The sequence below is a fragment of the Nesoenas mayeri genome (assembly GCF_963082525.1).
Source record: "Nesoenas mayeri genome assembly, chromosome: 3".
NCBI lineage: Eukaryota > Metazoa > Chordata > Aves > Columbiformes > Columbidae > Nesoenas > Nesoenas mayeri.
In genome coordinates, this window is record NC_137544.1 from 12,259,001 (window position 1) to 12,286,661 (window position 27,661).

The 27,661-nt window shown below is 39.5% G+C and overlaps 1 protein-coding gene across 1 annotated transcript; it reads left to right on the forward strand.

The window, feature by feature from the left end:
* Positions 1 to 13,980: 13,980 nt before the first annotated feature.
* Positions 13,981 to 24,696, forward strand: LOC308039524 (zona pellucida sperm-binding protein 2-like; the record flags this gene model as incomplete). Its single annotated transcript, XM_080342895.1, has 19 exons — positions 13,981 to 14,068; positions 15,421 to 15,548; positions 16,167 to 16,310; positions 16,956 to 17,039; positions 17,578 to 17,745; positions 17,814 to 17,910; positions 18,007 to 18,230; positions 18,979 to 19,132; positions 19,209 to 19,417; positions 19,504 to 19,621; positions 19,777 to 19,982; positions 20,393 to 20,510; positions 21,213 to 21,382; positions 22,141 to 22,214; positions 22,289 to 22,416; positions 23,221 to 23,410; positions 23,820 to 23,961; positions 24,233 to 24,332; positions 24,644 to 24,696. 19 exons carry the CDS (start codon positions 13,981 to 13,983, stop codon positions 24,694 to 24,696), a joined length of 2,595 nt encoding a protein of 864 aa, XP_080199021.1.
* Between the last annotated feature and the right edge of the window lie 2,965 nt (positions 24,697 to 27,661).

Genomic DNA, 27,661 nt, shown 5'->3' on the forward strand with positions numbered 1-27,661 from the left:
GTAAAGAAGGATTGTATGTAATCTTTTCATTTCTCCTACAAGTTTATAGAGGATTTTTTTTTCCTTAGGAAGTTGAAGTAGGAAAAGGTTGGGGTCTTCTTTCTTCAGCCTTCTTTCTCTTCCCTCTATTTCTTCTTTGCTGTCTTTCTTCTTGCTTTTCAGCTCTATTAGTATTCAGTGTTACTAAGGTAGTCCCTTAGGAGACTCAGTCCAGGCACATAGCTTCATTTGGGTAGATGTGATACGATCAAGTACAAGAGAAGAAATCCTGAAGACTGGATAAGGCAGAGAGGGTTAGAGAAGAACCTAAAATTTAGGGTTTGGGAAGTGAGGAAACAGTAAAATGAATAAAGCAATATGAAAGCTATAGCAGTGTTTCAATTTGCTTCACTTTTAAACCTGTCTTTTTTCTTTTTCTCTCAAAATCTACAGTATTTATTCTTCTAGTTCTAGTTTCTTTTCTTTCCTTTTGTGGATTTGTCCTTTGCATTTTTGTTGAGCTCTAAAGTCCTTAACATATCCATTTCTCTGACTTGCCATCAGTCACTGTGTGGGTGAAAGATGGAATTGCGAAGATTTCCTTCAATACCTAAAAGAAAAACAGCCCAGGAATCAATATTGCTACAGAGGCATATGGCACTGATTATTGAGATGTAAGGGTATTTACATCTGAAAGCATTCCACCATGCTCTTCTCATGAATAATGAAAGAAGTTACGGCATTCCTGTGGGTCTGGGTTAGCCAAATAAAATCTTTGGAGTATAAAGGGACCACTACATTTTCATTACCATCCTGTATTCAATATGCTCTAGAAAAAAAAAGAGCACTAAAAGCTAAGATCTTTGTCCACTCTTCAGAAAGTTTCTATTCTGAAGAATCTGTGGAGGCAGATCATTGACACAATTACTATATAAGTTCCAAAGAGGGTCAATATAGAAGTCTTTCAGCTCTGGAGATATTGAATTTTAGTGACATGTTATGAAGGACAGCCATTTGCATCATTCCAAAGGTGAAGTCTTCAGTCCAAGATAATCAGCTAGGACAACCTTCTGTCAGTGACAAGTGATTTATCCTGTATATATTAGACACACTGCTTTTTTGGGGCTGCTCATTTCCATCCAACTGACTACAGGAAAAGCTTAAGCCTAATGACTTATGTTAAAAACCTAAAATAAAAGGACTAAAAGTAATGTAAAGTGAATTGTGTTCTATGTGATTAAAGAACAGGGAAATCTCTGGTTAAGAGAAATCTGGTTAAGACAAACGATATTTACATGATTATATTTTTTATGATTGAGCAGTTCTAGAAGAAGCACTGACCAAAACGGCAGCACCAGCAAAATGACTGCACAGCCCACTGCAGATGAGACACTAACACATTTTCAGTGACACAACCAAGAAGAAACATGAATGTTTGAGAAGGAATGCTTGTACTGCCCTTGAAATTGTCTGATAACCACCCTCCTCATGACATCTATAAACTGGCTAACAATGTAGATGTTGAGTGGAAAAAGTGGATGAAGTTGTGTGTTTTGCACTGCTTTGCTATCAACTGTAAAGCCCTGCTTCGCCAAAGTCTTCTTTGGCTGTTATCTAATTTTCCATCAAACAGCAACATATTCAGTCGCATTATGCTTGGTATGCTCTATAGTCTCCGCCCAAACCTTCCTGTACTCAGAACATTAACATCTTTGAAACCCAAGCTTAGAACTCATATCAGGTCTAATTTTCAACAAAGAAAGGTTAAGCAGGAGACAGGCTGTACTCATGCTTAATAGTGTGTATGAGCAGCTTACTTTTCACGTTGCATATACCTATTTTGTGGGGCTTCTCTGCCCTTCTGGGAACTTTTTGAATCTAAGCAAGCTGCATTTCATATAGCTGTATTAACAGAGCATATAAAATGGTACATTTTATGCCACTTAAATTGGGAGTCATTTCACATCCAGCAGTTCAAGTGCACCAAGGATATATGCCTTTTGCTGAATCCATCTGTTCAAAGTTCTGACTGGAAAGAACAGAGAAAGATGTCATTAAGGTAATTCATCACAGAATAGCTATGAGCCATCAACAGAACATGACCATTAAAAACCCAAGGTATTTTCAGTAGAGATAGAGAAATTTTCATGTCATTATATATAGTGCTGGTGAAACCTCATCTGTATTCGTTTCTGATCGGCCATATCACAGAAAAATATGCTACTAGATGTTCAGAGGAATGGAGAGTCAAGTGTAAGAGATGGGACAAGAAAGACTAGGATGCTTCAGTCCACAAAATGAAGAGTAACAGTGAGTATGAGTTCTCTTTTTGAAAATGACAAATAAAACCAGGAGGAGAATAAGAATAATTTAGGCTCAAGAGCTGTGCTGGTACAAGAAAAATCAATATAAACTGCTCAAAAACACAATTTGGATAAAAATTATAACATTTCCAAATGTCAGGAAAATAAATATCTAGAACATTCTTTCATTAGACAACTGGGGTGGGGGGGTGCAACAAATTTGATTTTGTTTTGGAGTGGGTTTTAATCAGCTGATGAAAATTATTGTATAGCAGATTACCTGCAATAGTACAGTAGTAAGTACATGAGTTTAGGGACTCATAAACCTCCTCCCAGTCCTGAGATTTTTAAGGATACCACTACTATCAAATGCAATTAAAGTAGCAACATTTAACTTTTGCACAAAGGAAGCTGTGAATAGTTACCCTGATCGAAACCCTATTTAATGCTATATCTATTTTCTTATGGTGATTCAAATTGGGTGCTTTAAGAACTGCTTCCTTCAGCAAAAAAACCCCATCTATTTATATGCCCAGTTTGAATGTGGAAATACTAGATGAACACGGATGCAAGCAATGCATCTGTTGAGATTGGGCATACCAAGACAAAAACAGGTGGGCCAATTCTAAATCAGCTATGAACAACCTAATGTTTAATGGAAAAATATATGAATCCCACAGTGAGCTTAGTTTTAATGGCACTGTAGAATCCCTTGTACAAATACAATAAATACTACAGAACTCAGAAAAATATTTATCTGGATGAACTCTGAGGGCTCTAACACAGTGTCAAACAGGAGCTTTTTAACCCCTACAGGTTTATGAAAATTTTTCAGATGATCCCTATAAAACTTGAATTTTTTACAGATATCTGAGTTAAAGTAGTTGCAGCAGAATCAGTTATTTCATAAGTACTTTCTTGAACATCAGCCACTGCTCATTGCCCTGTAAAAGGAAAAGAAAACAACATTCATCGCCTTAAGGAGCTGAAGACATTCAAAGCACATAGTGCTTTCTCAAAAGAAAATCAACTTTACATCAGCATTGCTTCCCAGTCCTGTGCTATAAAGAGACTGCAGAGGAGTTTAAAACAAACTGCTTTGCAAACATACAGGATTTGCTTGATACACACAGGAACTCTGAAAGCAGTCCTGGGACATCTACTGGACTAATGTGCAATAGGTTGACGGTTTTAAAAGCTGCATCACTACCACTATGCTGATGTCAGATTGCTGCTCTTTAAAAATATTGAAAGGGCATCTCTTCAACTTTTATAAAATTACATTACATCACTAAGTCTAACATTATTCTCAGGCTGTAGTAGTCTTGCCTCTAATACGTGTAAAATCTAGAACAGTGTATTTATATGTTGTTTAGGGTATGGCAACTATATAGTTAAAAAAAAAAAAAAAAAAAAAAAAGAGTCAAGCCAGTACTCCCCAGCTCTTTCCTCTGTTTTTCTCCTGCTCTTATAGTCAGGACTCTCCTGATAGGCTCACTATTGCTGGGCAATATCACAGGCTCAGGCTTGCAAATGGACCTGCAAGATCAGCACAATAATGTATTAGTTTTATAAACAGACAAGGATATGAAGCATCTAAACCAGAATTTTCAAGAGGCTTCTCTAGTAGTTACCTGCCATGCTCAAATCACATCTTACAGATGCCTCACTTAGGTATTCTGCATACAGCCATGTCATCTAAGTTTAAGAAAGGAGCAAATCACACTCTCTACTGTTCAAGGTTGCCAAATCCTGCCTGCCCCTGCAATAACTGGCTGAAGTAGTCAAAACATCTACTATGCTAAACATACATTGTTTGAATATCTGTTATCAGTAGCAGTGCACCATCTCCATACTGGTCCCTCCTCCATGCCAAAGCAACAGAGATCTCCCCACATCCAATTGTGCCAGTACTGATCTAGGAGAACTGAAATATATGAGTTTTCTTCTAGTGGTGGTGCAGCTGGACAATTCTGTACACAGCATTGCCCCACAAGATGTTGAAGTGATGATCCTATGTGGGCAGCAACTTGCAGCATGAAGAGGGAAAGGTCTACCAGATTATGGGAGCCAAGCAGGGAAGACATTAAGAAAATTTTGCCACTGTTGGAAATGCATAGTCAAACCATAACCTGTTCTGAAAGGAACCAAACAAGCTATTATAATACACGTTTTCGCTAAGCTGAAGTAAAAGCACTCCTGAACTCTTTAAGTACCTCTAATTTCACATTCCTCCTACAAGATATATAGTGAAATTACAACCAGAACCTGTTCAGAGCTAGTTCATGCGTCATGCAACACCAGTCTTGTCCTAAGTGCTCTTCATTGATTTCGAAAGAACAATTCCTACTTTCCTGTTAGAAGAGTAAGATCATACTCAAATATCCAATTGTTTGATAAATTGTTGTTGGTTTGGTTTTGGTTTGTTGGTTTGTTTTTAAAAACCAGTTTCTGATGCTCATAGCTATTCTGATTTGTGTTGGGTAAAAGTGGCTTCCACACCCCTCATCCATCCTGGGATTTCAGCACTATCTTGACTCTCTCAACGGTAATTGCATTTACTGTAGAGTAATTCCTTTTGGCAAGATGACATCAGTATCCATATTAAAACTTGCCATGACTTACTGCCAAACTACTAAGTGTCCACGCAACTCTGAAATTATTAGTATTGGCATACTGTCATCAGCTATCATGGTACCTCATGGAAACTGTGGTTCAGTTGCTGAATATCTCCTGCTATTCTCTACTGTCTGGAGCCTCTTGCTATGGAACATCTTCCAGGACATGAGACAGACTCTTATCCACCAAAATATCCAAGTGCATTGTGGGTGTGGAAGTCTGGCAGGGGAATTTGGTTTACCATGGAGAGCAGTGAGACAAGACATTTAGTCTATAATCTCCAAATAATACCACAGAACCTCAAGAGATCTCAGCCCAATATCAAAGCAAGGTGAAGCAAAGCCCCTAGGTTCTTCCAGATGGAATTTCTTCTGAATTCTTCTTCTTTCCGGACGGAAGTTCAGTTCTTCTGAAATTTCTCTTCTGCTAAGTACTTCATAATTTCTGCTCTTTATCTCTATTTGACAGCAAAACAAATGTTAAACTTATTATCATAATGTAATACTATTTTTTTTTACTAGAACTAATGAATGCTCAATGACATTTTTTGTGGAATCAATATGAGTATATGAAACACAGAAAAGGTATGAACACTATCTATGCTACAAACTTCTCCATGCCCTGTAAAATACTTAATCTAGGCCCAGTTTTCCCTGTAGTTACCCAAAGGCAGTGTAAATATAGATTGATTATGTTTGAAATAATACAGCTACACTAAAGAAGAAGTAGTCTTTCACACTTGCATGACCTTTTTGGTACATACATTCTGAAGTGTATGAGCAGTTCACAAACTTTTTCTGCAACTTGCCTAGCAGTACTGTGAAATATTATTAACTCTGTCTTATAAATGGAGAACACAGATACTGGTGTTTAATGAGACTTCCAAGATCACACAGAAGATCTGAAGCAGCTGCTCCAATCTCAGTATAATGTTCCGATTCAGTGCAATGATTCCTGTTTTGTCTCATTGCTCAAGATGAAGGGAAGTTCGCATGAGCCAGCAAGGCTTTTCCTTTGCATAGGTTTTTCCACAGACTGCAAATTGGAGGTTAAGCCCATTTTGCTTTGCCTCTCTGGCCTCATCCATAGGGTAGTCTCCGTATACAAGAGATTCACTGGTTCCTTACACAATCTATCGCACAAGGTGGGATTATTTCCAGACCTTATCCATATCTTCCATGGTCCTGCATGAAGGTCATTCATCATTTGTGTCTTTATGATTAGAATGTGTTTCCAAAGAACAAGGAAATCTACCAAAGAAAAGAGACTTGCCCCTTAACCATTATGAAAAGTGCTGTGAGACTTTTAAGTTAATGTCGATGGCTGCCAGTTCTAGGGAAAGGACAGGTGTCATCTGCATTTAAATTTATCTTCTTGCCCACAGGCAATATAGAGCTCTATCAGCAGAGCAATGTGATAAACACTGATGCAATTGAATGAACTTCCAAATCTCAAAATAAATCAATCAAAAAAAAAGAGAGGTTTTTTTTCTGTTTACATTGTGTTGAGAACAGACAACCTCATCCTTCAAACTTTGAGATCCCAATCCAAAGATCACTGACATTAGAGAGGATCAGATTGTTGTTCATTCAAAACTGCAATATTAAACCTCAGAGACTTCAATAAACAAGCATAAAACTGTTATTAAATAAATTACAGTTAGACTTACAAGTTAATTTTATAAAGATACTCTGGGAAGATTACTCTTCCCTTGGTTCTATATTGCTTCATTTTGACTGCTAATAAGACACTGTGTGCAATTACTTGAACAGACAGAACAAATCTGTTTATTTGCTGAAGATGACACACTATATTCACTTGCTGTCTCTGTTGCTATAAAGCCTAATTAGTACTGGTGCATGGTCTTGCACCAAAGAAAATTCACTTCCTTATAGCACCAAAGGCTTGTTTGCTAGATAAGTAAATGATATTCCAAGATCTCAAAGACTTTATATAAATAGCAAAAAGACAGGATTCCACATCAGTGAAATAGTGAGTTTAAATCCAGAGAAGTATTAGAAGTGACCAAAGAAAAGAAATCTGCGTCTGAAGAGAAGCCAGGCATCTGAGCACAGGCCCAAGTGTTTCAGGTTCTTCAGCATCACACGAGGACTGAAACTGAAGATGAGCTAAAAATACAAAAGGATTATATCTGCATGACCCATCTGCATGACAGGAGCTAGTTTATGTGTCCATTACTTTAAGGGATATAAATGTGCAATAGCATCTTCAAATACAGACAAAGAGAGAGAATGGGAGGGAAGAGTAAAATGTGTTTGTCTACATTTGAAACAGAACTAGATCACAGATTGTATTTTCAATTTAGGAACAAGTAATTCTTTCCTTGTTTATTACAATTGTCAAGTAACCATATATAACTACATATAGACAAAGACAGGGTTGTACAGGGGCAGCAATTACTAATGGACATCACTGAATGATAAATAAAGAGCTAGCTCAAAAATAGTATTCATTGCACACAGATGTCTTAAATTGTCTACACAAAGTGCTTTTGTGCTATCACAGTAATCAAAATTGCTCTGCCTTTGGTTCCAGACATTTCCACAGGCTGTTCTCCACCACACATAAATTCCCATTTTCAAATCCTATCTGGACTTCAAGGGCCACATTGCTTCCTGATGAAACTCTTTCACTTAATTTGGCTCAGTGTTACTAATGCAGAGACACTTTGAGAATGATAGTCTCAATTATATGCAACCTCATACATAACTCCATAGTTTATGGTCCTGGTCCAGGGGAGGACATCCACTGCTCTTGCACCACCATGTTGATGGAGGTGACATTCAGAATACACAGCAGGGAGAAGGTGGAGGCACGGCTCCATGCATGGTCTGTGTGCAAACACAATGCACTTCACGGGACAACAGGGTCATGATTGACACTCCTGGGAGGGGAGTTGTTTCAAATACATACCCTACTCAGAGAAGAAGTGACAATTGAAGTATGCCTTATAAAGCTTTAATAAGGACATTTGTCCTTTTAAACATGCTGGTCCTTGGTTTCATCTGTGAATTGCCAGCTGACAATCATCATACCCACTGCACCTGCGTATGGGGGAGCCCAAGGGAAACCACCCATAACTCAGGTGGTTTCCAAACTCTCCGGGGATCTTAGTTCTACTGTACTCGCATACCAGGACTATGCCTAGCTGAAAATCAAGTCAGTGATGATTTAGGAGATCATTCATATCCCCGGAGGAGGCATATCTTGCAACAGAGACAGCCTAGCTTAAGATGCAGAGTTTTAGTTAATGGCCTCGTTGTATCTAATGTGTCTGCTATTGCAGATACCACTTACAGATGAACTGTGTGTTTTCTGTCTCTCTCTTTTTTTTTTTTTTCATGGAAAATATTTGAATTAGGCTAGCCCATAAGCACACTGTCTAGGAACAGATTCATGGGGGAAGGAGGAAACAGAGACAGATAGAACAGTTGATTGAATATCTATTATTCTGAATTGCAGTCCTGTGAAGATAATGAGTAATTCATTTCCTCATGGACATTTTACAAGGGTTGATTTATAAGGGTGAGATTGGAAAACCTCTCTTGGTTTTATTATTCCTATTAGCACAGAATTATCTACTACCTAATCCTAGAAGAACTATGATTTGAATTTATCATGCATTTTTTGCATGCAGTCAAAACACCTTGCAAGGTATGCCTAACAGATAGTCATATTAAATTGTACAGACTCCCTTTTTTTCTTCATCCAATGGTCATGGCACTACATGAGTTGATCCTACTGCTCAGCCACTGCTTGCTGTGGGAGAATTATCAGCTATCAGCCGAAAAGCTGGTAATACTAGGATATGCTGACAACAGCACATCCTTCAACGTGGTGTACACAGTACTGAAAGTGTACATAGTACAACACCATTTCTTCTTCTTGCCCTGATATTAATTGAGAGGGCAGAAGAAAATTTTGTCTGTCATCTTGGACATTTTGGCCACAGAGTGTGAATAAAGCCTTTTAGGTTTCAGTGTTCTTTAGAAATTAAAATTGCAACAGACAAGACCTCTTGCTTTTTAGTTAAGCCAGCTGGTAATTTAGGCTTCACTTGTTATAAATAATCTCAGATTTGTGTTATTATGTTGCCCAAAATCATAACTATGGTATAACTAAGGCAACATGCACTACATTAAAAAAAAATACAAAAACAAAACAAAACAAAAAACAAAACACACACACACACACACAAACCCCTGGAAGTGTAAAAGTATCTAGAAATTAATCACAGAATCACAGAATCGACTGGGTTGGAAAAGACCTCAGAGATCATCAAGTCCAACCCTTGGTCCAACTCCAGTCTGTTTACTAGATCATGGCACTAAGTGCCATGTCCAATCTCAGTTTAAAAACCTCCAGGGACGGCAAGTCCACTACCTCCCTGGGCGGGACATTTCAATGCCTGACCACTCTCTCTGTAAAGAATTTCTTTCTAATATCCAGCCTAAATTTCCCCTGGCAGAGTTTAAGCCCATGCCCCCTTCAGTTGATTGGTAAAACCAGAAGGTTACAAGCAAAAAGTGACTGCGTAAGGTAGGTGTGCAATGCTTTCAGCACTGCTGCAGTAAGGCTGAGCTGTAGCAGGACTAGAGCAATTCTCCCAAATTCCAGTACATGATTGCTGGTCATCATGATCCTGTTTAAACTGAAAGAAGCGAGTAAGACACCTCCAGGATACCACTTTGCCCCATAACCTCAGCCTGCATGTGGGTATTGGCAGGTTGAAGCTCTAATGAAAATGTGGCTAGAATCAGTTTGGAGTTCAAAAGCATGAGCAACCTTGACACTTAGCATATAACTGATGTGATGGTCTTGTTAACAGTACAGATCTGCTTTGAATGTCAGGTAGAGTTGATGCAAGCTAGAGGAAATCTCAGGCACTTCCCTGGTGGTACCTAAAATCAAGTTCTGGGAAAGTATGATAACCTTTTTGCAGTATTGTAAAACTACACTGCATAGTAAAATAAAGCCATAATACAAATAGTCTCCACTCCAAAAATAAACACTGGCTGCCTAATCATGGTTTTATCTAATATTTATTTAGCCCATTATTTACATAGTATCCTTGGTGGATACTATATCCTTCTGAGCATAACTCCCCATAAAGTTAAAAATTTGTCAGATAGGGAATTTCAGAAAGAAATAACAGCAATACAAACCAGTTGTGAATAAAACTTGTTTCCAGCACCTTGGAGCATGGCAAACTTTGTTTTTTACATTCAATTAGGTTTTTTTATCTTGGAGCGGTGCAGTAAGGTTAGCCGTGATCAATAGCATAAATATGTACGTCTGTCTAAGACGATCCTGCATAATCGTTGCTGGGTTTAAGAGCAAAGCCCGGCTGCTGAGAGAGTCTCAGGCTCCCTCTCGAGGACATCGCTGTTAATTACAAATAAACCCTCCAGCTCTTCTGTCCTGCAGCCTTCACATGTGCAAAGGAAGGGGCAAACCCCAAATGTTACAGGCATAAGCGCAGGCCAAAAAGGATCCTCAATATAAGCTTAGTCTAAATATGAAACATATATAGACAGAGGGATGTAGGAAATTCTGACCGCTCATTAGGAAACGCTGCCAAAGTTGCCTTTTGACAAAGGTGTTACAAACAGAAGAATGGCATGTGCTGACATGTGTAAGGTGAACAATCCTTAAAGCTGCTAGAAAACACATAAGTGCACAAAGAAAAGGGAGAAATGAAAGCAATACTTTAGCCATGAAAGCAGAGAAGTTATCATTGTCTCAGGGGAACTATGGCTCTGGGAGTTAAGGATGTGTTTGCACAGGCTGACTGACGGCTGAATTGAAGGATGACCAAGGCAAGAAATACTGGATTCTCACACCCTTTATTACATACAATAATAAAATAACATTGCAGGTACTATTGCTATATGCTACTGATACTGCTATAATTATACATGAACGGTGCTCAACACTTACAGAAATGGATGGCAGCCCCCTTGAACACTAAGTGACCTGGCCACCTTCTGACCATCAGCATTTCAGCTCAGTAACCCCAGGGACATCACAATCCCATGAATCACTCACAGTGACCAGTGTGCACTCAGACTGATGACAGTGAGAAATCACCACTGATCCAGACCCAGGGCCACAGATACAACTTCTCTGTCTTTGGTACACAGCAAAGGCAGGGTCCTTTCTTCCAATCTGTTTGTGGTCAGATCCACTCCTTCACAGTCTTTCGGTTAATTTTGCCCAAACTTGGGAATGATTTCTTTTCTAGGTATCCCGCAGGTCACCCAGTGACATAAATCTTCATTTAGTTTGTGACACATCAGTCTCTCTCCGGGTTCCCTTTTACTGTTAGTTTGACCACTTGCCTTAAAGATCAACAGTTTCTTTCCCTTTTGTTGTAAAAAGTTGCCTTCTTATGAGGAGAAACTGAGAGAGCTGGGTCTGTTCAGCCTGGAGAAGAGAAGCTGAGAGGGGATCTTATCCATGCTTATAAATATCTCAAGGGTGGGTGTCACGAGGATGGGACCAGACTCCTTTCAGTGGTGCCCAATGATAGGATGAGGGGCAACAGGCACAGACTGAAGCACAGGAGGTTCCATCCAAATATGAGGAGAAACTTCTTTACTTTGAGGGTGCCAGAGCCCTGGAACAAGCTGCCCAGAGAGGCTGTGGAGTCTCCTTCTCTGGAGACATTCAAACCCGCCTGGTCACATTCCTGTGTGATCTGCTCTGGTGAACCTGCTTTAGCAGGTGTGTTGGACTAGATGATCTCCAGACGTCCCTTGCAACATCAACCATTCTATGATTCTGTAATGTTGCAGTTCACACACTTGCCAGTGCCAAACTTCAGCTATTCAGGAAAGGCTGTACAAAACTCTCCACAGAAGAGATCAGGTGAAAAGAAGCAATTCTGAAGCAATTAATTACTACATACTTTACCAGAACAGCACCAGTTATCCCACTGCTCCCTGACAACCTGCTAGTTGAGAGCAAGCAAGCACCAAACCTAGGTAGGAGCAGATTTAATCAGTAAAGTAAATGAACAGATGACATGAATTATAGGTCTGCAGTTAAGAGGGTAAACAGCTGAAAATTAGTTTCATCAATATAAAGGTGGCAGCTTTTCTATTTAATCTAAGATACTGAGGAGTCAGAAAGACTGATTTCTAGGCAAAGCTAATAAAAGCAATTTTTGTTTGTGTATAACTATAAAAGAAAGAGCATCATAGGTAGAGGAGGATCAAATGGGCAATGGAGCTGAGTCTGATGCAGAGGTGAGAGCTTCATGGTTGATTAGCATAACTGGTCTTGTTTAAGGTATCAAATATATTAACTTTTTTTATGTATCTTTCCTAGCTTTTTTAGTGGTTCTATTTTGCAATTTCTAAATCTAGATATGTAGCCATAGGCTTGAGAATAGTTTAATACCCAGACTGGAACATTCTGAGCATAGAAGTTTGTTGGCAAGCTGTCATCAGAGATGAAGCTGTTGCTAGTCCCTGTCTTCTCTTACAGGTTGTTACTAATAGGGATGTTAATCTCTGAAATATGGACCCAAGAGCAATCAGGTAATGTTACTGTAAACTGCTTTCTCGTGTCAACTCCCAAGCTTTTTCCCAGGTGATATCTGCGTGTGTGTGTTTCAGAAGCATCTGAAGTTCTTGTAGCAGCAATATTTGCACATTTTTCTGAGAAACTCCAAACATAGAGATGTCTAATGATAACTATTCACAGCCACTCTTGAGGTTTAGGTACCATCATGTTAAGCAAATGTTTCTACCTTTCCTCATGCTGGTAACAAGGACTGATGAATTGACGGGGACTATATCATTGTTCTTGTTTCCTTGAGCCTAGCTATTGACCATATAACATGTAAAGTCTTTTAAATGCTATAAAGACATCAGTGCTTTGCATGAGAAGAAAATTTTTATTTTCTTTAACCAGATTCACTATCCATTTAACTTCTTGCTTAAAAACTAGGGCTGGTCCCAGAACAGCACATAAAGAGAGGTGGTTCTAGGACTGTCTGCCCTACTCATTGCAGGTGCTGTATAAGTATGTGACCATTTACCAAAGATCAAAGTAAAAAGATACTGGAGGAGGTTTTATTCATTATCCAGTTTGGAGTAATTATACAGCTTCTGCACTGAATCAAGTTGGCAGCTTGGAATATGGGCAGAATAAGGTCATATTCACCAACATCTAGCTGATGTTCCTAGCTCTGACATGGGAGTTCCATCTCTGGTTAACTTATGGTATAGTGCTGAGCTCTCTGTGTAAAGGCATCCTCTCAGCCCTTGAAATCCATTTTTACATAGCTCACTATGCCATAGAAACTTCTATTTATCAGAAATATATGTCAAATGACAAGTCTTCTCTGGTCTCTAGGCCTACATTTGAAACAGTTTGTACCTGCTTCCTGACTTAAAGAGGTTTGGCAGCTTTTGTCTAGTTTATGCTGTGGTGATAGCTTGAGACTTGAGCTTCTCAAGCAATTCCATTTGCTCCTGTGTGGTCCTTTCCCAGCATGAACCAAGTAGCTTCTGGTACTTGGACAAGTGAGTAGGGTAGGCTGATGGGTAGCTGATGTGACTGTTCCCCATCCTGAGTTGGCTTGTGGCTCCTCTTGTGAGTAGGTGTGTGTGGTTTGGCGGTTTTCTTTGCCTTTGTGGGTATTTTTTTGGGTGGCGTTTTGGGTTTTCTAGGGTTTCTTCCTCTCTTTTTCGGGACAGTGGGAGGACTTTTTAAATTTTCTTCTTCTGTTTTATTTAGTCTAAGTGGTTTGGATTGAGGCAGCCAATTCAGTACTTTGTCCATGTTCCAAAATCCTGTTTCCATCACTGGCTGCTGCAGGCAGCATTGCCTGCTCACCAGACATTTACTATTGGAATACTGATTTCAGAGCTGTTTTTTCTCCTGGAAGTATTGCTGGTTTAAAAAATAATTTTGATACCTCCTAGCCAGGTGTGCTAGAATATGATTGTTGCAACACTGACTTTATAGAGCAGTCTGGGAAGTAACAAATTTCTGTTACCTTTACTCCCCTACTTACTAGCCTTTCAATATATTCAACACAGGACTCATGAGTTCGGAGTGCTTGGGGAACCTTTTGCGTATAACACTGAGTGCCGAATATTTTAAGGACAAACACTTAACTTTTTCTGTTGTTGGTAAGTTGATATAGAACTTGAAGAGAAAATTACACAGGGTGAAATGTTTAAAATTCTCTGAGGTCCTCCTATACTAGAATTCCCTGGATTATGCTAAGATCAGTGTTTAGTAGGTTGCACGTCATTGTAAGTGACAGGCAAATGCTACCTTTATTTCTGTATAACCTATCCTATAGCCTTGTTGAGTTTTAACTTAGCAATATGAAGTCTAATCATGGCTGTCTTTAGAATCAAAATGCACATGGTAGTTTCTAGGCATGTTAATGCTGGTGGATTTATTTCCTGGTGAAAATGTTCCCCAGTTACAGCACATGTTAATACTGTTCTGAAAATTCACTATCAGAAGCTGGCACTACACTAATTTCTGCACTAGTAGCTCTCCACTTTCTTTGCTTTAGCTAAAGGACCTGGTGAAGACATACAAATTCTTAATGAAGTTAAGAAAAACTAGCTAGGGCCTCTGACTACAGGCTTGGTATCAGCAAGTCATGCATTTGAGTGAAATGCATCACAGAGTGCCTTGGAAGGGGAGAGTCAGATGACTGTTGGGCTATAAATGTAATCAGGTGTAAGATTATATGCATAAATTGTAAACTCAGCTTTAAACTAGTTCTCCATGCTAGCTAACTAGATACAATTTATAACCAAACATCCATTGGTCCAAAGTCTTAAACTTGTGTAAAGACCTGCTTAATGTACGTTCTTTGTCTAGTTGTCTGCATCCATACATAAAGACACTCTGGAATATGTACAGTTTGAAAGTATAAACCGATTATTTTTGGAAGAGAGAGATTTAAATAAAAAGAAAAAAAAAGAAAAACAAAAAAACCTAACACAGAGACAGTTTTGTAGCCTAGAAAAATACAAGCTAAGCTTTAGTGTGCTTGTCATACTGGTTAGACCCTTGAAGAGACTCTGTTGGCTAGGCAAGCATTGGAGAGAAACATGAGCCTCTGGCAGCCACCGATCAGGCTCCTGATGTTGCTAACCTGTCATCACCTGTCAATTCTGACAGCTTTGACACTGATGACCTAACTGACTAACTGTGCTTACTGGGAGTTTTGCACCTGTAGGATTTAATCTTTCCATGTTGATATTTCTTTTATTCTAGTTAAGTCCTCAGGCTGCTAGCATTTCATGTCCAAGTCTGTCTGCAGTTCTACCTTTTTACAGACTTTGTCACAACTCTTTTCTACCACTTTGCAATTCTCTTCTGTGTCTGAGCCCAAGGCATGAAGCTGGGCTGTATTGAAGCAGAGTCAGCTGAACCCTATGGCAAGGACAGGTTGCTGAGGGAGTTTGCAGAGTAGGAGCTGTGCTCATTAATACTGCTCTGCACTAATTGCCCATAGATCGATCTGGTGTAGCCTGGGAGCTGGATGAGGCCATGGCATCACAGTGTGGCTATTTAGTAACTCACAGCAATTGGAGTAACATTGAGTTCCGAGCTTCTGCGCTAAGCTGCCATTCTCACTTAGAGGTAAGTCTGTTACAGGTATTTTGACTAGATTTCTGTTACATGTGACCTTTATGTGAAAGAGAACAAAATTATTGATAGGCATTAACTGAAGTGTCATAATGACTTGAACATCTGTTAGAAGAAAGTGATTTAATTCTCCTCAAATGTATCCAGAGGTCTGAGAATATTTCATAGTATTGATATTTGAATGGCCTACAAATGAACGCATGAAGAAGCGTATCACACATGCCCTTGAAGGGCAACTGTTCTCTCTTGGAGGAGAATAGGGAATTTTGTCTGGAAGCTGTGTTTCACTCTCCTCTAATATTTAGTGTCTGATAGTTAGTAGAGTAAAAGCTCAGATTTGGCTGCTTGTATTTCTTGTTTACTCATACTATGTCATAAAACACAAGATTAACTCTATTTTAGGGAGCATTTTTTTGGTCCATTTCTGGGGCTACATGAAAGGTTGAAGCTGTTCCTTAAAGTATTTATGTTGCTATGTAGCTATACCCCTATATGCATGTAGCCTGCAGAGGCTGGTGGGTGGGATTTGTAACTTACTTTTAGGTCACAAGGGTAGGAGGTGCCTATGTAGGGAAAGCCAGTTTAACAAGCAAATGTTCTGTGTCCATGCAGAAAGATGTGTTCACAGTAACTATACAAATCCAATCATCTCGTACTCCTGATATGAAAAATGTTAGAACTCATCTGAAAAGTGCAAGTTGCCCTTATGGTCTGTGCAATACCAGAGAGTTACTATGTGAAAGTAACTACATGGAGGTAAGTGCTAGAAGTACTTATGGAAAAGTACTTAAGGTAAGGAGGTAAATACTGGATGATGCATCTTTGAAGCTGATTAGATGCTAGGAATGTGTATTGAAAATGAAATTTGAATGTCCTGCCATGAACAACTCGCTAGTGAATACACAGCATGCATCTTGTGTTTACTGATGCATTTATATTATGCTTACATAGCCTACTTGTAACATTAATAGACAATAAATTTAACATGGTATTCAAAAGGTTAAGGTAATGGATTGAGCTTGCTGAACGTTGCCTCAACAAACCTTGTTTGAGATAACAGAAATGTATTCTTTCTGAAGGAAGCTTCTGTATTGAATTTGATGGGGAGAAGAGAGCTGAAAAAGGATTTTTCTTAGAAGAGGACATGGGAGTCAAGAACAAAATCCTGTTGTTAATTGGAAGGAGAAATAGGAAGATAGGCAGAAAATGAAGTTGAAATCAAGTAGACTATAAATAATGCACCATGCGTGATGGGCTCTTAGGCCATGATCTTTTACTCGGTGGGAGGAAACCATTCATCTAGGAAATGCTGCTCTCCCTTGAAATAGAACTTGTAGGGTGTTGAGGACAAAGAAACATGTGCCATCAGAAAACCCCTTACAGAAGCTTTTTTCTCTTCAGGTTTCTGTCAGGAGGGAGGTTCCACAGACTGTAAAAGACTTTGTTCAAGATGAACCTGAGGACTGGACTTTTGCCTTTTCAGAGGTAAAATCACAGGTTTTCTTCCTAGTAAAAGCTAGTCACAACCATCCTTCTAATCTATGTCTACACAGTACAAAATGTCCTTTCAAAAAGCACTTAAGTAGGAAGAGCAGAAATTCTGTACGAAGTATTTTTAGTAATTAGACATTTTGTATGTTAGAAATACAGACAACTGTAAGCTATGTCTCCAAGGAAGAAATGGAAATTGATTTCTTAAAAACACTAAATTAAGTATTCCCCAGGTGAGGGACTGTGTAACAAAATCTATCTCTAAGACCTCCTGGCCCACAAGTGAGCAGTGGGTAGGCTTTTTTTTCTTCTTGGACCCTGTATTTGTAATGCAGCAGTGCAGTTAATCTCTGGTGCTCTTAATATGTGAAGTTTTATGTAGTGGGGAGGGAAGCTGGAGGGGTATCCCACTAGCAGTATTCAGAATAAGGCAACGAAACTGCTGGACAGATTAATACAGTAAATGGTTCAGTGTAGTAAGTCTGGTCCTTTGAACAGCATGTTTAAATTGTTGACAAGTTTTCCTGAATAGGCAAAAGCACAAGAAGCCTCAATATGGCAAACCGTGTTTCATCAGCCAGAGAAAAAGAAGGCTTTTCTTGTAAGTGATGCTTGGAGTGCAGGTTATGGACTCAACACCACGGACACCAGGGTTCTGCTGCGAATACCACACACTGCTGAGTCAATTCATCTGGTTGAGGTCGGTATGCTCACTCTGCCCCAGCAAGCGGCCAGGCTGTGAATGTCTAACCAGGTCCCTTCCTACAGGTTCAGGGAATTACCTTTTCTGCGGTGAGATCAAGTACATTTTACAAAGAGCGATGGATGATCCTGATGGTGGATACTTCTGTGGCGTGTCCTGTAGGTGAGAAATGCAGTACCTTATTCCAGTGCTTCAGTGTACAGGGACCAACTTGCAACTAGAATAATGAGCTGATGCCTCTCATATCTTGTCCCTAAGATGGTGTGGACTACACTAACAAAACAATCATCTGGACTGTTCCGAAATATATTCAACTGCTCTCCACTGCAGCAACTAGTTTTAAGGATGTGCTTGTTGAAGCTGGTGTGGATCTACACAAACTTTCTGCCAAAGAAATGGCTTCCAGGAAATATGTGTTATTGAATGACTTTAATGCAATTACACTGAAGATACCAATAGGTGCAGAAGGTGGCTATTATAAGGTGAGTGATTTATGTTAGGAGCAACAGACTTTCTGTTCCTATTTTTTTTCTAATTCTTCATATTGTTCCTTCCAAATAAAGGATGGGGAGTGGAGGGAAGAAAAGATATATTAAATATTCCAAAAGCCCTAACCAAAGATAGCTCTTGTCAGCATCACTTTGAAGAATTTATTTTCTTGCAAGCACAGATGGGCAGAATTCTATACAGACCTATTGATTAGTTTCCTTCCTCAGGTTAACACAGAGCTTTCATCTTTTAGTCCTAATGTCATATTCCTACATACTGTAGGAATGACAGGAATGACACTGTAAAGCATGTGTGGATTGTGTTGTATTTTACACAAAAAAATCAGGAGAGTGGGAACAACCCATTTGTCCACAAGACTGTATGATATTGGAGTGGGCTGAGACTAGACATCTAAATAATATGGTTGCTTGGAGTGAACTGAATCCTGGAATATGTTGTGACAACTGAACTTCAAAGGAAGTTGCAGAACGAGCCCTTTGACTGGTGAAATAGTCCCCTGCTGATTTGAAACTTCAAAATGGGAGGCAGTTTTCCAAAGGAAGTCCTGAGTATTCTGAGAACTTAAACTCACAGGGCTACAGTAAATGCCACTTCAAAGTTTATAGATCCTGCGCTGAGGACAATGGTTTGGAGCTGTAGCTCTAGCTGACCTTGAGATGGTACAATACAAATTTAATGTAAAATCATGTTCTACTGAAGGATGTTGATTTGACATTCTAGACTTCTGTGAGCAACGGACAGCATGGGACAAAATATGCCATTAACTTGTTCTTGGAACATCAGTGGGAAGATAACAAATGGGGACGAACAAAATACACTATCATCAAGGAAATAGAAACACCATTTGAAGAAGTAGAACTTATTATAACCAACAGTAAGTAGCCTAATGTTGAGTTTTCTGAAGTTTTTTCATACTTTTAAGAGCTTAATGTTATTGCCTTCATTTTCAGACTCCAATCTCAGTGCAAGGCTAATGAATGTGACATTGGGAATGTTCCTCCCAGATGTAGAGCTTGTGAACTTAACCATTGATGGGGCAACTGTTGCTGTACCTGAAGCTGTTCAGCATGGATATCGAACATATGAGATCAAATATGCTAATGGAAGCAAAGCCTATGTAATCCAAGTCCCATTTGATGCACCGAGCATTAAGAAAGAGGTGTGTACTAAAATACTGCAGTATACCATGGTATAGAAATTAAGATATAACTTGTTGATTTTATTTTTTTAATCTGACTTTCCTAGTACATGAAAGTGGACATGAGAGCATACACCCTGAATGTCACACTCACATTCATAACTCATCCAACAAGTGACATCTTCAGTGTCCCAGTCATAGTGGTGTCAGCTGTCAAAGATGCAGGTAAACTAGTGAGACTTGGGCAAAACTGTACCAACCTGGCTGTAAACTCAGCTGTTACCTGGACTAATTTCAGCCAGGGATACTGTCAGACTTAAATAGCCCTATTAAACTCTGATGGCAGCTAGCATGCTGGCTGACTCTTGACTGTATCACAGTACTACCCAGTGCAAGAGGATTTTGTGATGGGAGGAACCTTCATCTCGTCATCACTCGTGGGAATGTGGACCAAAACTGGCTGCCCTTCATCTCAGACTGGAACCTCACCCCGGAGGCTGTGCAGAAGTACAATTACAGCCTGAGGGACAATGGCACTCACTTGTCAATCTCTGTTCCTTTCCTTTCTTCCCATCTGAACTACGAGGTAAGGATGTCAGCATGTAGCGGTTAAAAGGCATGTTCTGGCTGTGAGATATGAACATGATATGCTATGTCCTTGAAGATGAAATAAAACTTCCCTTTGAAGTAGGCTTCAGAGGATTAATGGAGAACTATTTTCTGCCCTTGAAATAATGTTTCAATTTCCCTTAGTTAATATTGGCAGAAGTAGACAAGAAAAAAAATGCAATGGATTTTGTATCACATTCTATTGCAAAATGATAGAAAAATCTCATTCTATTGGCTTCTAGACTAAAAAAGTCTCTTCTGTGGATTTGATTTTTGAGCAAGCACCATTACCTTTGTCATGTCATAACCCACCCCACTAGGTTTTGAGTACTGTAGTTGAATGGTTTGTCTTTATTCTATTGTTCATCCTGCGATTATCATCTCTAGGTTTTTCATACTTCTGGAATAAAGGCTTCACTCTACTTAACCTTGAAGGATGGCAACACCTTGGCTAATAGAAGGGATTTCTCAGTTTCCTGCAGATTTTCACCTTCAGCGCTAATAAGTAATAACATGTTGGGGATTAGCTGTTAATGCTCTTTGGGCTACATAACTAAGTCACACAAGTCTGTGCAGTCTGAAATGTTTCTGGAGTTTCTACTTGTGTGATATTTTGTTTGCCTGTCAGATTTCCTGCAAAGTAAAATGCTAGAAGGGAAGTCAAACTGCAGATTGGAGTGACTACCCTCTCTATTACAGGAAGGGGAAGAAAGAGGTGGGAAACTCTACTTTCCCTCACACCTCCAAAATTTATGAAGCATTATAAAAAGGTTTTTATGGCTGTTTTCAGGGTTGAATGTTTGTTTATTTGTTTTTTTTGGTGGTGGTGGTTGTTGTTGGGGGGGAGGGAGGGGCACTTTGCTAGGTAGGGAGGGGGTCAGCATGTAAATTAGTTGTTCTAAAACTACTCAACAGTATTGAATGTATTGAATATCTTGGCTAGAAAAACCTTTTTGAGAGAAGGTGAGAGTTCCCAGGTGGAGAAAGTGAAATCACCAACTTTGTCCAGGTAGTTCACACTCTACTGGTAGTTAGCTTGAAGAAATTCAGATGTTAGTACTGATCAGAGTCTTGATGAAAACTCAGTCCTTGTAAGCTGTCAAAAACACTTGCTAGGAATTCCATACAGGACCTCTTTGTGCTAGGCTACAAAATAAAGGTGTTTGAGTCCAGATTTACATGAAAATGTAATTTTTTTATCTTTTAGAGTGCCTGCCCAATGGCACTGTGGTTATTACTGCAGTAAAAGTGGCAGGAGTTGCAGACCTGGACACCAGCCTGTTTGTCTTGAGGGATAGACTGTGCAAACCAAGTCTAGTGACAGAGAAGACTGCAACCTTCAAGTTCAATGTGAACACTTGTGGAACAAGTAGAAAGGTAAGGGCTTAGTAATGTGAACTTTGCATTGGGGTAGGGTGGTTACTAGAACTGGCAGAGATTCAATTGAGCAGAAGCTGCAAGAAGGTCACAGCTGACATTTTGTTTAGTAGTACATCTACCTTCTTTTCCTGAGGATACTAAATTCAGTTGGGCAGAAGTTCTTATTTGGTAGAAATTGTTTTCAAGGCCAGAGGTGCTTTCTGAAACTAGACTCTAGTTTGACATCCCCACATTATTTAATAATGGACTTGGATGTGAGCTTATGCTGTTGAGATATACTCAGAGGCCTTGCAGAAGCTGGTGAGGTGTTGCTGATGACTACCTGGCCTAAGACTAGAGTGGATCTCTTTCCTGCCACTCATGTACTGCATAAGTAGAAAGCGGATAAAATAACAAAGGATCAGATCATGCTCATATTCAGGTCACTGCAAACACAGCTTGCTTCTACAAGTGTTGCATCTCATGCTATACATTGATTTTTGTCAATGTAAAACAATTGAGGTCTTTTTCTCAGATCCAATGCACTCCCTTTCTGGGGTGTTATGTCATATTCAAGATATTGTTAGGTAATAAACTGTTTGTTCTTGACTGTGGCATAGCTGTCAGCTTTAGTCCAGTAGGCACAGGGTTCTTGGCTGGTAATTTCTGGCTATTTCTGGCAGTCTACCAGTCAAGTGAAGGGATGTGGATATTGTGTCAAAACCAAAGTCAACTCTCATGTAATTGTCCTGTTTGTAATGATGTGTTTCTTTCAGTTCAATAGCACAACTATGACATATGAAAATGATGTACTCTATTTCAGACCTGGCAATGATACACCAGTATACCGGTAAGTGTTATTCCCTAGAAGGTTGTCCAAGGTATTTTTGTTTCTAAAATCTAATGTTAAATCTCTTCCCTCAGACTGAAATTTGCATGCTTGTATGCAATCAAGCAGACTGTTGATGTCCAATATGAATCTAAGAAGAACCCACCACCCAGTATTAAGCCAGGGTTTGGCTATCTTGATCTTTCCATGAAGCTTTTCAAAGGTAACTTTAATGATTAGATTTCACAGAATGGTTGAGGTAGTAAGGGACCTCTGAAGGTGATCTTGTCCAACTCCCCTGCTCTAGTAGGTCCACCTAGAGCAAGCTGCCCAGGACCGTGATCAGATGACTTTCGAATATCTCCAAGGATGAACTGGAAACCCCTTTAAGGCCTCTGAGAGGTTTTCCACTCCAGAATGCCATAAACCTGGTATCTATAGTGGATCAGACAGATACTTGCATCATCCTGACTTAAGTGTCATTTTCCCGCTTGGCCTGGGCATGCTAGAAGTTTTGTGCAGTGGGTGTTATAACAGCTTTTTTCACCTATCACATCCCTAAGTGTTGCTAAGAAGAGTTAGCACTGACAGCAGTAATCATGACCTATGTCCAAGAAGGCAGCTACATGCAATATTGCTATAAAATAGTATTTATGCTAGCAAAACAGGCTAACTGAAGCCTGAATCAAATCCTCATTGTGACTGAAGTGCTCCTGACTAATTTTTTACTTTTTTTTTTATCCAAGTACCTTTATAGAGACAGTTTTAAATAGGCATCTTACTCCAATGGGTTTTTGCAGGAATGTCTTGCTTCTGAATCCTCAGAGCCAAGGAATAAAGTTCAGATCTTTGCTTCCATTGCCAGTTCTTACATTACTGTCATTCTGTCCCCATGTGTTGACTTCCATATACTCTAGGTTATTCTGTTACTGTGCCAGAGTAAATGGTGGTGGAAAGAACAGTGAAGCAGAAAGCTTTTGAATGTGCACTCTGTAAAAAGGAAACTAACATCAATAATCTCTTCTAGACAAATCCTATTCAGAGCCCTACCAGAAACTGGAATATCCTGTGGTAAAATATCTGAGAGAAGCACTGTATTTTGAAGTTGAACTGCTCCAGCCTAAAGATGAGAGGCTGGAGCTAAATCTGGATGACTGTTGGGCTACAAACTCCCAAAGCCAGGACAGCCTTCCACAGTGGCCCATCCTCATAAATGGGTAAGGAGGGCTTCTCTCCTGAATTTGGTAACTGGTCATCACAAGGTCCCTTACCTTAGGTGGGAGGAGAGGGGAAGAGGACAGAAGTTGGCTTGGATACATTTTGTCCTGATGAGCAATTGTTGCTAGGCTGTTGAGAACATGTTGATGCTGGCACAGTGGCTATGCCTTCTGGTGGTCAGAAGTGCTTCTAACTAACAGCTTCTAGCTGGACAGGAAAAAGAAGCAACCCTGACTGTGGCCAAAAGCAGGCACCATGGATGGGGGAGGCTCTGTCCATACCTCTGTGGCCTAAGGAAACTGGAGAGAGGAAAGCTCCTCTGTATTTCACTTTCTTGCTTTGTTTAAAGAACTGGTTGAAGTGATGAAGGTTTAGGTTAACTCCATTTTCTTTTACTTTCCCAAAAAGGTGTGAAAACAGCAGAGACTCCTACAGAACTGTCTTCCATGAAGTTGATTATAGCCTCAGAGTAAAATTTCCTCAGCACTTAAAGAGATTTGAAGTGATTATGTTCACTTTTGTACAAGGCACAACTCTGTTACAAGAGCAGGTGAGATGTCTCCATGGTCTGTCATGCTGTCAGCAGTCCTGATGTGTGAGTCTGGAGTGGTGCATGCAGTAAATGTTGTGTTAAGCTTCAGTTGGCCAGGTGCTGCTTGGGGCTACTAGCCACTTTCTTGAAGGTGTAAAGCTATGAGAGTAGTAAATAATGAGTAGCCACTTTAGCGGTGTTCAGTCCATCTCCTTCGGGGTCAGTACACAATCAGATGTTTGCCAAATAAGATTCCTCCATGCATAATATAAATTTTCTTGTCTTGTAGCTGTATTTCCACTGCAGTGTGATGATATGTAGCACTATGCAGACAAAGACTTCAGGCTTTCTTTGTCCAAGGAGATGCAATCCTGGGAGACACAGAGTTGGTAAGAAAATGGGCTCTTTTCAGGTCAATCCTGAATCTTTCCTCAGCAACATGGCACATGTTCTCAGGAGCTGTGTCAGGTGACAGACTGCTTGTCCTAGAGTGTGCTGTGCAGAAAATCAAAAGTTTAAATGTCTTGCTAGACCGCAGTGCAGAGCCACATCCGCATGGGCAAGTGTCATCTGGAGCAGTACTTGTTAGGAAAGAGAACTATCAGAGGTTGGTGTCAATCTTAAAATTACACTACTGAAATACTAAGCGCGCTGCTGTTGTAACCTAACAGACTTCTGTATTACTCTCCTCTCCCTGTAGGTGAAGACACTGACTTCTGGCAGAGACTAAACAAGAACTATTTAGTTTTATGAAGCTGTAGTTAAGTGGCCTAAGCAAGCACAGCATGCCCAGATGTACAAGTAAGGACATCTCAGAAGTATCTACTGGGAAAATATATTGATGGTGTCTACTGAAAAAAGGGTTAGCTAACCAGTATTGATGTATCTTTCAGTTAGTGTGTACAGTGTCAAACTCTTTGTCTTTTGTGTGACTTGCCTCTGACCTAGTCTGCTCAGCTAACATGTCCAAAACCTATGTCTAGTCACTTTGCAGTTGGAAGCAGCTGTTTTGGGTAGGGAGAAGGAAGGTGGCAACAGGTGTGAAGTCAATTGTAAAACACTTTGAGTCTTTTTTATAGCTTCAGTTTGAACAAAGGGTTGCAGGGAGCTTAATGTCAGTAAGAGAAAGTGTTTTTCAGAGCAAGATGGGGATGAACATATTTGATCCTGTAGTGGTTATTGACAGAAAAGCTGTAAACTGTGCGGAGCCACAACACTGTTGCGAGATCCAATGTCAAGTTGCTTTCCTTAGTTTGGGGGAAATCATGTACAGGTAGCCTTTGTAACTGTTTAGAGAGTCAGTGAAGGAAAAAAGCTTTTAGTGAAGACCTGTAGTAACAGTAACCATAACCCTTTGTGGATAGAATCCATGTATTAAGAATTCTTCCTTATTAAAGAGCATGATCCTTAGGACCTCCTGTCAGATTATCTTTTTTTCTTTTAATGGGAAGAAAAGTTCTTAGTGGTTTCTTTGCATCTGAACAGTGATGTGAAAACAGTTCATATTAGATATTGTCTCTTCTTCTAAGGAAAGCTATTGCTTAGTGTGAATCATTGTCTGTTAGGGCTAAAGATACAATAGTGAGTGTCTGCTTTTTAACTTTAAGTAGAATTATATTACAGGGAATCTCAGTGAAGGCTAACTTAAGCAAGGAACTATTTTGTGAATCTATTTGCACTTCATGAAAAAGCATAGTGTCTAAAAAATATTGTAGCTCTGTCACTATAATACCTGTATAGAGATCCCGCTAAACAGTTTGTGCTATAATTACAAGCTCATGGTTCTAAGTCTTGTCTGTTTTCCAGTTGCTTTCTAAGCATATCTGTAGTGGATGTCTTTTACTGTCATTTCTGGGGAAAAAAAAATGTGGGCTTCCTGATGGGACATATGTCAAGTCCTTAGCTGTTCATCAGAAATGTTTTGCAATAGAGGAGGCTACTGTGCTAAAGAAGTCTTAACTTGTTACTGCTGTGGTAGCTGAAGACTAAATCCATGGAGCTGTGATACTAAAGAATGAGATGTAAATATGTCAGCATAGGAACAGAAGGAAAATGCAGAACATATAAGCCTCACAGCAGACTTGACAACTCAGTGACTTTGTGCTTGGTGCTTTCCCCTATGTTAACCAAGTGGGTAAAGTACTCACTATTCCTCAGTCTCCAGACACAATCTATTGAGAAATCAAAGGCCACACCTATAATATGCACCTAGCAGAAAGTAAGTATGTGCACTTCAGGTGGTATGGTGACTTCCCTGTGTGTCTCCCAAAAATTAGACAGTTACACAGTGTTTTCTCCAGGTAGGTTGGCGACAATCTTTGTCTGCCATGATAGTGCTCTACTGGCACAGTGTGGATTGCCTTGGGTAGCCTGGGCCACCTTATCCACCCTTACAGCTGTAGGGGAAAAATGTAGCAACCAGGGGCTGCTGTGAGAACCATGCACAAAGCTGGGCAGCCTGTTTCAGTGCTGTTAACTCAGTCTCAGTTGTGGCTTCCTAGATTTCTGATCCTTTTCTTCAAACCAAGATTTGAGGCCAGCATCACCTGAGAATAGAAAGCTGATATTTACAATCTCCTTTAAGACACTTTCACTTCTTTTCATAAGATTAACCAGCATCTTGATATTCTTTATCTGTTGATGGGGATTTAAGAGTTGTTGAAAAGCAAGATGATGCCCAAGTGAACTGTGGCTTTACTCTTCAGCTCTTCTAAAGGTTCTGCTTAGTGCCATTTAACAAAATGAGGGATGTTAATAGATAGGATGGGCCTTTATCTTTTTGATATGTGGGAAAATTCAGGGAGATCTCCTTCTGTGGTTGAACTAGGATTACTGTAAAGCTCCTTGATGGATTTTCCAATAACATGCTAGACACAAAGTCCATTTGAATATCAGTAAAATCCTGTAAAGACATGACAGTAATAATCTCTCTACCTCAGAGGTCTCTGTTTATACTAAAATTCAGGAACTACCTTCCTGGTTATATCTATATATAAAAAGAAAAAAAAAGTCCACTTCAAGTGTTGTATCAACACCTCTCTGCCTTTTAAGTGGATATTTTATGACCACATGCTTTTCCCCTGGTATCTGGGATGGGTTTTTTTATATCCCTGTTAACACAAGTTGAAAGCAGATCAATCTTCTTTGTTTATGCTTAATGTCTTCTGCAACTTCAACAGGTGAATGATAAAAGTCTAAGGGAAAAGAGAAGTCTGGTGTGATTTGTTTTTATAGGAAAATAGGAACAATAACAGAAGTGTATCACAGACAGTTATTTCCATTTCAAATAAATGGCAGTACGTCAGTACTACAAGTAGCCTCATTATAGCTGATCACTGATAGAAACGTAGAGCTCCCATTTTCACTATAGTCTATATTCAACGACAGGGCTAGTACTGTTTCAGTGACTTAAAGCAGCAAAAACTTACTATTTAATACTGAAAAAAAAATAACTGGCACATTTTCTAGCCCAATTAATTTTCTCTTTTGGTAAATGGTTTTATTTTTTGTTTTAAATCTCAATGTCTTCAGTAAACAAGTGAATGTTAACTACTGCTATCCAGAGGAAAATGTGTTCTGATAGTGATTTAATGATCTCGGAAGCTTTGGTTCAAGCTTTGGCTTCTGCCACAAGTCTATTTGAGACTTCAGCTAGTCCCTCCCATACACTTTCTTCTTTCATTTGTGCATGTGAGTCCAGAAAGACAAAGTGTTAGCT